This window comes from Loxodonta africana, chromosome 1, assembly GCF_030014295.1.
Source record: "Loxodonta africana isolate mLoxAfr1 chromosome 1, mLoxAfr1.hap2, whole genome shotgun sequence".
Classification (NCBI taxonomy): domain Eukaryota; kingdom Metazoa; phylum Chordata; class Mammalia; order Proboscidea; family Elephantidae; genus Loxodonta; species Loxodonta africana.
The window spans coordinates 85,380,523-85,390,989 of record NC_087342.1 but is presented as its reverse complement, the minus strand read 5'-3'; the positions used below and the strand labels follow the sequence as shown (position 1 = coordinate 85,390,989).

General features: G+C 35.5%; 1 protein-coding gene and 1 pseudogene across 1 annotated transcript; one reads left to right on the top strand and one right to left on the bottom strand.

Annotated features, from left to right (window-relative positions):
- Positions 1-348: 348 nt before the first annotated feature.
- On the bottom strand, positions 349-999 carry LOC135232797 (olfactory receptor 2W1-like). Its single transcript, XM_064293933.1, has one exon. It carries the CDS (start codon positions 997-999, stop codon positions 349-351), a length of 651 nt encoding a protein of 216 aa, XP_064150003.1.
- A 4,511-nt stretch (positions 1,000-5,510) lies between these two features.
- Positions 5,511-8,948, top strand: LOC135232795 (N-acetyltransferase ESCO2-like; annotated as a pseudogene).
- The last annotated feature ends 1,519 nt before the right edge of the window (positions 8,949-10,467 follow it).

The window sequence follows — 10,467 nt, the reverse complement described above, 5'->3', positions numbered from 1 at the left end:
ATATCAGATCATAAAAAATATTAAAGTTTAATTCATAAGTCATCACATTTTCCCATGAAAAGCTAAATACCATGATAACTGGAAATAAAAGATTTACATATTTTATGAAATAATACTACACACAAATATTACCATGATGCACAGAATTCGCATAAGTTCCATGGTACAACAGATCCATGGCAAAAGCCTGTGTATCTCAAATTGGTTATATTGTTTTTAACCCCAAAAGTTTCCCACACAAGATTTATTATATTAACTGATCTCTATGATCTAGGGATTACTTGCCTAAGCAAAAACTAAAGATACTTAGAAAATGTATTTCACTGCCTTATTTACTCTAATATTTTTCTATGATTTCCGTCTCTTCTTCATTTTTGTAGATTGATAGGCAACTCTCACCAAATTCTTTAGTGCGTCCGTCATGTCCTTATTCCTCAAGGTATAGATGAGAGGATTGAGACTTGGAACGATGATGTGGTAAAAGAGGGTGAAGAACTTGCCTTGGTCTTTGGAGGCACTGTTACCTGGCTGTAGGTACGTGACAATGACAGTTCCAAAGAGGAGGAACACCACAGTGAGATGAGATCCACAGGTATTAATTGCTTTTCTTTGGCTTGCTTTTGACTTCATTCTCAGCACAGCTTGAGCAATGAAACCATAGGATATAAGAATAAGGAGGAGGGGTGTAAGGACAAAGACAATGCCTAAAGCAAAAACAGACATTTCAAAAGTTGTGGTGTCTATACAAGCTATTTTGACCATAGCTGGCAACTCACACAAGAAATGATCCAGAAGGTTGATTGCACACCTAGGCAAATTCAGTGTGAGTGTATATAATACCACAGAAGAGGCCAGACTAACACCCCAGACCATGACAATCATCTTGAGACAAAGTTGTAGGTTCATGATTACCAAATAATGCAAGGGTTTACAAATAGCTGTAAAACGATCATAGGACATGACAGTCAGGGGAAGACCCTCAGTAGAGTCCAAAGACATATTAACACAGAGTTGAATGACACAACCCACATAGCTAATGGTCTTATCAGGGCCCCATGAATTAACCAGCAACTGAGGTATGATGCTGGTGGTTAAACACAGATCTAGGAAAGATAAATTCCTGAGGAAAACATACATTGGCATTGTGCAGATGGAAATCCAGGACAGATGCAACAATGATGGCTGTGTTACCCACCAATGTAATTAAGTAGAAGATGGTGACAATTCCTGTCAGGGCCATCACCAGTTTGGGATGATCAGAGAAGCCAAGCAGAATAAAATCATGTAGAGAGCTATGATTGTTTTGGTCCATGGTCCTTCAATGCCTGAATCAAAAAATAGGAGAAGAAGAAACTTGTCAACACAAACTGCCTTAATAGTTTAATGAAATACAGAACTAAACAGAGGGAGAATTTATACCAAGAATTTTTAAAAATGAATGAATAGAAAATATTGCATTCAAGAAATCTGGTATTTGTTGCAGATTCTTTTATGATGAAGAGTTCAGTATTATATATTTTATCTATGTGACCTTCAGGAGTTCACTCTTAAACTCAGGGTCTGAATATTTTCACAAGTGAATTTGAGAGTCTTCAATAGATATGGTTCTAAAATAATGTGACTCTTATTCTCTGTAAAGCTAGTAAGTTTAATATAATGAACAATTCTTTTACTTCATCATAGAATGCACCTATAAAATCTATTTGGCTAATGTCAGAGTAAGGAAAAGAGCATCCCTCTTTTTCCATATCTTAGTGCAGAGCATCTCCAAGGTTACTTTGTAAGAAATCTGGCGTTTCTCCTTGGCACGTTCATCTACCTCATTCCTAATAACTGGCTATCACCAAAACTGGTAAATTTGAATGCAGAAATATACATTAATGATCCTTTCACTTTTTAAATTTCCCACCGCCACTACTATTCTAATCGAAACTACTATTATCTCTCTAGATTCTGGTAATCATCTTCTATCCTTACATCCAGTCTTATGCTTTGTTACAAGATTTAATAAGATCACATCATCCATGGGCTTAAAACTGGTCAATGACTTTCCACTACCTTTAAGACATATTCAAATTCTTTAAGTTGGTTGAGATGAACCTGCCTGGCCTTATTCTCATCTCACAAATTCCTACTAGCTCTCTCTGTGTTTATTTATTTATTTATTTTAAACAGGTCAAACTCATTCCCATCTGAAGTCCCTGAAATCATTCCACTGTTTCTATGGGGAACTCCTATTTATTCTTTCAGCCAGCATTTAAAAGTTTCTTTCTTAAAGAGGAATCCCCCGAGCCCTTCATCTCTTTTTGTGGTATATCTTTTATCAAGTATAGGGAAATCCAAAAGAAAGCCAATATACCACGGACTTTAAAAGCATGCACAGAGTTTATGTTTATGTCTCATCTGTGCCAGTTATTTAACTGTGTGGTCCCAGGCAAGTTACATAACACTTTTGGGCTAAGTTTTCTCATCTCTTAAAATGGAACAATAAAAATACCTAAAGTTGGGGTGAATATTGAATGAGTAATATATGTAAGGTGCTTAGAACAATGTTTGTAACACAGTATGTCTCAATAATCATTAGTTACCAAAATTATTATAAGAAAAAATTATAATCATGTACCATGTAGGTGTTTGTTTAACCTTCCCACTGTATTACTCTGGAGCTTTAAAAGCAGACTTGATGGCTAGTGTTCTTCCCTCTATCCCTGACCCCTAAAGCAAACACCCCAAATATATTTTTTTAATAAATGACAAGTTAAGTCACACCATGAATAATATTGAAAAATTACTGAAAGTTATTAGTTAACATTTTCTTTATAAATTTAGATTGACATCTTGTAAAGTTACCTGAATGGGGTGATAGAAGGTAGTAGACAAACGGAAAAGTCTTTGGTTTTATTTCTGTAGTAACAAATAGCCAATTTGTTAAGTTTGATGAAAAATAATTTAAAATATAAGTCTCTATTTGAAATACTACGAAGTTCTGTGTTCTTTAGCAATGTGACACAGATACAGTTCATCTAGGGAAACTTGAACATATCAGAACTGATGAAAGTTTCAGAAAGTTATTATTTTTCTTCCTGGCCAACTTGGTCAATGGCAGAAATCAGGCTCAAATATTTATTCTTGGAAAGCAAATTCTGAGGAAGTTACCCGATGTCTATATTGAAATGACTATGTTGACCAGTATATTCAGTTAGTCTAATAAATGTGTACACTATTGAATCATGGCCACAGATTGATGTCTTTTACATAATTCTGAGAATAAGTACTTGAAATGTACCTAAATAAAATGCACCACTTTTCACCCAATAGCTACATGCATTGTTGAACTGAACACATTGTCAACAGTCCAACTTCACAGTTTCCTATTGCTGACTACAGAAAGATAACTTCTTACTACCTGAAGCAAAAATAACTTCTAGAAAGATTTGTTTAAAACAAACAAACAAAAAAAAACCTAAGAAAATCTTCATAGTAAAAAATAATAGTTAACTATCAAGGTGTTTGAGCATTTGTGTCTGCATGTAGCTATTGGGTGAAAAGTGGTGCATTTTATTTATGCACATTTTAAGTTCTTATTCTCAGAATTATGAAAAAGACATCAATCTGTTGCAATGATTCAATAGTGTACACATTCATTAGTCTAACTAAATATACTGGTCAACATAGTCATTTCAATATAGACATCGGGTAATTTCCTCAGAATTTGCTTTCCAAGAATAAATATTTGAGCCTGATTTCTGCCATTGACCAAGTTGGCCAAGAAGAAAAATAATAACTTTCTGAAATGTATCATATACCATGAGATATAATATCTGAGCAGGAGATGAATAAATAATATTTATTTTGACAAACATGTTTATGTGTATAATTGTGCCTATCTTCTGAAAAAAATGTAAGCATTTTAAAAATTAATGTTTATAAATTTTAAATTTAATTGAATTTTTAAATTTAATTGAATTTTTAAATTAAACAAGTTGTATGAAATCAAAATTCAGTTATGACTATACAAACACAAAAATGATAATTCTTTTCAAATTAAAGTCAATTCCATGATGTTAATTCCTTGACTATATCATTATCATTTCTGCCCCCATAGATAAATCAGAAAAGGATAAAAAACTCCTCCTGAGATTTGGAATCTCAGATAATTTTCCATGCACATTATGAGATTCTGAAAAAAATCTAAAGTATCTTTCCTAACTCCACAATCACTATGAATAAAATTCAATATTTCAATTCATTTTTAATTTAATCTCCACTTTTTCCTTTTTTATTTCTGCTAATCAAAATGTCTGAAATCACAAATCAAGAAATAGCTTCAAGTGCACCCCTTATAATAGAGAATAGCTTTTATCTTTCTTTCATAACGTAGACAGAAAAGAGAATGTCTCTGCAGAGATTTGCAATATTTATTTAACCTCGGATTTTTGGCAGAAAGTCGGAATCATCAGCCCATATAGATCTAAGCTTCCTTTCTTCTACCTCTGAAAAATTGTTTTACCAAGTAACATACATTATTTTCCAAGAGATATTAAAGATTTGCATTACTGTGCTCCAGCGAGAGGTCCCTTGGCGTTCTTTTTCTCCACCAGTGTAAAGCCCGCTGTGAAGAAAGCAGATTCTGGTTCCGCATTTGCTGTCCAGGTTTCAGGGCTCTCCTGTGTTCCCTGGAATGCCACCATGAGCTGCGCTTTTTCCTGAGGTGGTTGAGGTACAGATTTTTGACAGGACTTCTTGAACTTGAGACTTCAGGTAAGGGGATGAAGCCTGTGACAAAGTCTCATTGCTTGTTCTGACTTTAAATTATTCTGCAAATTCTAGAGAAATAATACAAAAAGAAATCAGATAATTCTAAGGCACTTCTGGGTGAACTCAACACTCCAGCCTTTTGGTTACTGAATACATTAACTATTTTGACGACCCAGGGACTCCAATTAAGAAAGAATAAGAAGTGAATGCTTATTCCCAACATCGTGTGGAAGTTCAGATCATCAAGAAAGATTATCTAACCCACTCAGGACTGCATCCAATTGACTTCATTAAAGTGCAATAGAAAAAGCCAGTTGATGAAATAGTTGGAGAATTAGACAATATCCTGACATTTCACAAGGACAAATTTAATAAATGCAAAACGTCCTCAATATGAAGGAAAGCTATATGACAGGGAAATGAGAAAGAATATTTTTAATTTTTTTTTCTCTAAGGAGTGAATATATCACAAATAACAAAATTTACTGTTAAATAATGTGTAATTCTGAAACTAGAATTTTAACATATGCTGACTCTATAAAATAATCATACCATTAATAGTACACATATTGATTTGGAAATAAATGTATTTTGAGTAAATATGTAAATAAGGTACCTCTAATAGTTCTCTCTGACCTCCAAGCTCTGATACCTTCTTGTCTGTGAAAGAGAAGATATTCAGTCTTCAAAGCTCTAAACAGTACATTGAGGATTATAAGAAATTTATATTTTTATTTCATTCTTTTGCCTTGATGGCCACCATTAGTGATTCAAATCCTTCAGCACCTATGATGATTAATTTCCTGGTATCTGAGATGTCACTATTTAAACCCTGGGTCCTGGAACAATTGTGCGCTCTGATGATTTTTCTGGGTTGGTTTATGATCATTAAATTATAAGAGCTTCCTTGAATTAAAATTGCATACCACTAGTAATTAATAAAACAGATAAGCACAAATAGACTGCCTCAGGATGCATGTTTAAATGCAGTTATCTTCTCATCACTGAACAATGAAACAATTGTAATTAACTGAACTAAGATGAAACATTTCAGCTTATAAATAGCTGCATTGAGCATAAGAATAAAATATACCTAATGAGCTCTGATTCTCCAGGTGACAGAATCCCTAGGGACTTGGAGAAAATGAGCTCTACCATCAACCATAGCTCAGCCAAGCCAGCTCTGTAATGAGATCCCAAGAGTCCTCTTTACAATTTAGAAAGAATTGGGTACTTTGAAAATTTCTCAAAAGCTACTTTTCTAGATTGCAACAAGAAACATTGAGCTCTTTATCTAGGAATATATACACTGTTCACACTCATTCAGGGAAACTCTGTAAACAAATGCAACAGGTCTTCAATTTTCTACAAAACATTAATGAACCAACCAAAGGACCACCATCAGTAAATCAAGCCTTGGTGCTTCCATCATTTTTCTCTCCCCCTCCAGAACAAAACATAGCCATAAGAGCAAATAAAGCAATAAATTAGTCAGGGAATTATTCAGGGAGAATCACCACCACTGCAAACTTCGAGTCCTTTACGGTGGCACTAATCTCTGCAATCCCTCCAGGAATGTGGTATAGCCTTTGGTTTACTATTTTCCTAGGTAGGGGAAGTTCTGATGCCTTCCACTTGGCTTTTCCTACCCTCATAGTCCTTACTTCATTTGTCAGGGATTCAATGTGGGGGTTCTGCCAGTTGCTGGGTATATCTGTTCCAATTATGCATCCTGGAACTGGGGAAATCACTACAAAATGGGTTCAGGGACACAATGGACCTACTGTGAGACAGACATGAGCTAAGACTGCGTTAATTATCTGAACTCCATATGCCCCCTCTGACTGGTGATCCACAGTGACTTTTTGGGTCCCCTGGGGTTAGTGCCTGTTCACAGCCAGTATCCAGTAGTCTCTGAAAAGTATGATTATTTCCTTTCCCAGAAGAACTGTCACTTTCGTAAAAGGCCGCAGGTTCCTTTGGGGAAGGCCGTTAGAAAGAATAACAGTATAAGTTTTGGGCTGTGAATTGGAGTCCTTCATCAAGGGGACTAAGCCTCCCCTTTATTCAAGGGATTGTGATTCTTTAAACTCGCTCAAGCCTTGGAATTGACTGAGAAGCCATGGCTCTCTATTCTGCCTGTTCCATTTAGACTGCTATTCACTTGACCTAGAATTCTTCCACTTGTACAGATTAGGTGAATATTTAGTATATTTCCTATCTATTTCACTCCTATGGACAGCATGACTAAGGAGAAAATGCCATAAGTCCATAGGAGTCAGACTCTTCTGTTTACTGTGTTGATTCTGCTGTCCATTATGGTAACCACACCCACCTTGTCTTTGTCCAGTGAGAGCTGTCACTTGACCCCTATCACTGCAGGGTCCAATCAACCCAGTTGGAGTTAAGTGTCTTAATTCACATAGGGCAGTTGCCACTGTCAAATATAACTTACATAAAATAGCAATCACAGCAGTCTTCAAGGATGCAAGAGCTCCCTTCACAAATTTGTTCCTCAACATTGTGGTAAAAGGTGTGTCCTCTGGGCACTTCATGTGTGGACCTGTGAGTCTAACCTGATAAATCCACTCTAGCATAACAATTTCCCTAAGCCTTTGGATGCCTTCTTCTACAGTATACCAAAGCGTGTCTTGTACTTCACCTTGATTTAGTGTAGGCTGGCATGAGTCGGAATCGACTTGACGGCAGTAGGTTCAGTGGGTTGGCCATGCAATCAATGTTTCAGTGACTCAACCAGATAAACCGTTAGATCCTTTCCTAACTTCTTGAGCTGAAACATTGAATTAAGAATCTGTTTAGTGCTGCTAAATGTCAACCAAGTTATAAGTGCATCAAACCTGTATCAAGGAATTCTAGAAATTCCAAGCAAAATAGAGTAGCTTATAAGCCAATTGTGGGGAAAGAGAATAAATGTTATTCAGTTGAAAATAATCTGAATACTCCTTGAGTATTAAGCCAAAAAATAAAACCACAAGTTACACTCCAGGGTGGAGTGGCATTTTTTGTTAGTAGAAAAAAATCTTCCCTTAGAAAATTGTCTCTGGAGAATAAGTCATTACTGGGACCTACTGGAAAGAATAAATCAGAAGTGATTGAAGATTCTGATGTAGCGACTGCCCATGAAAGAAAAACTTTTGAGACAAGGCAAGTGCCTAAGTGCTTGTTAAAGGAACTGAACATGGAGCTACTGGGTGCAAGAAGTAAAAATGAGAAATTAATGAAAGATTCATCAGGTGGAGTAGTATCTTCGAGAGGATATAAACTTGATGAAAATAAGCATTTCCCTTAGAGGATACCCTCAGTGAGAACAAGGCAGCTGCTCCAGAGTCCATTGTGTACCCCATTTTCACTGTGTCTTCAGTCAATACAAAAAGATCTCTACCTGAAGAACAATCTTCTATGGGCTCCATTGTATCTACTAACTTCTTGAAACAGACCAGCTTGCAGAATAATGCCAGAGATACAAATAAAGAAATAAAAGACCAGTTCATCATTGATGCAGGTCAGAAGCATTTTGGGGCCACTACGTGCAAGTCTTGTGGCATGATCTACACTGCTTCCAACCCTGAAGATGAACTGCAGCATGCTCAGTATCACCAGAGATTTCTGGAGGGAATCAAATATGCAGGTTGGAAGAAAGAACGCATAGTTGAGAGTTTTGGGATGGAAAAATTGTGTTGGTCCTGCCACATGATCCAAATTATGCTATCAGGAAGGTAGAAGATGTCCAAGAACTTGTCGATGATGAACTGGGATTCCATCAAGTTATTCCTAGATGTCCAAACAAAACCAAAACTTTTCTCTTTATATCTGATGAAAAGAAAGTAGTTGGGTGATTAATTGCAGAGCCCATCAAACAGGCTTTCCGTGTTCTATCTGAACCAACTGGTCCAGAATCCCCAAGCTCTAAAGAATGTCACAGGGCTTGGCAATGTTCAAATGTACCACAGCCTGCAGTCTGTGGGATAAGTAGAATCTGGGTCTTCAGACTGAAGAGAAGAAAGCGCATTGCAAGACAACTAGTAGATACTCTCAGGAATTGCTTCATGTTTGGCTGTTTTCTCAGCACTGATGAAATTGCATTTTCTGACCCAACTCCAGACGGCAAATTATTTGCAACCAAGTACTGCAACACCCCTAATTTCCTTGTATCCAATTTTAATAGTTAAAGCCAGTTGCACTTATGAAACAGTTGCTGTAAGCATAAGTACAGATAATAGTCCTTTATCACAAAATAAGAACCATTTAAACATATTAAAACAAAAAACATATCTCCCTCCCCTACAGTTTTGTTCCTTATAAATTGAGAAGCCATGGATACATTTGTCAAAAATTACCTGGGGATTCAAAGAAAGGAAAAATCTTTGGGTGCTATATACTGAGTAATAATTTGAGTCCCAATTATGAAACTTTGTAGCTATAACTGTGGAAAATTGCTTGCCTGTTGACAAAGCAAGGTGGTGTTCTACAGAACTGTGACCATTTATTTTTATGAAGTACACTTTTGGACCAGGAATATCTCATGCCCCATCACAAGCAAAAAGACACATTTAAACCCAGACAAATAATTTTCATGCCCAATTTTTAAAATTCCTGAATTCTACATACAAAGCTCTTAACTTTATAGACACTTGGCTGTAGGAACTCAATTTGAACATAGTTAGAAAGCTTTTAATTCTAATTTGTAACAAGAAAAGATGAAGAGTAAGATATCCATATCCTTTTGTGTAGAATAGAATTCTATGGCTTATGTTTGAATCTCCTTAAAAACGAAATGAGTCAGATGCACACCAGTTGTCAGTTTTAATTAAAATTAAACTGAGTAATACACTATTGTCATTTCATTAAATTTTACTATGTGAATATGGTAGTTGTGCTACTTATTTTTAGTGAACTTGTTACTAGTAATTGATGTCATTAACAAAATGAATGTCCAGTGGATTAAATGATTCATTTGGTTTCATTTTAATTTTTTGCTTGTTTAAAATACATGTTGCTTGTTCTCAGACCATCTGGCAAAAGTTCTGATGAAATGTATAGTTAACAGAACCAAGGTTAATAAATATGCCTATACCAGTGGACCAGAGATTATGATGGTATTATGTAAATAAATATGCACATATTTTTGTAGTATAATTCTTAGATATTTACTTTGAAAAGAATTATTTAGATTGTTTTGATTCTAAAATATCACTTAACTGCTGCCTGGCATTTGGACTCCAAAGAAATAGTCCAGTTCTGTTCTCAAGGTTGTAACTCTATTCTATTAATCCGCAGTCTTCTTTGCTTTTTTTTTTTTTTGAGTTAACATGGTTCCAAAATATAAAAGCCCATGTTCCAGAAAGTATATCAAAATGTTAAAATGTATGTTCCTGTATACACATTTTAATGGTATTTTCTGTGCTGCTGTTTTTAATTGTTTAAAATATTTTTATTAAAAAATTTTATTAACATTAAAAAAAAAAGAATCTGTTTAGTGGACCCATATCAATAAACTCAGACTGATCTTGCTTCACGTTCCTTGCACCATTATCCAATATCCATAATAGCCATTCCCACACATATTCCCCAGGTTTCTGTTTGTACATATTAGAAAAGTCAAGGCGTTCTTTTGGAGTGTAGCATACCTCCTCCTGAGTCACACATTGTACTTCACCTTTTGGGGCTCATTGGGGCTTAAGTCTACTT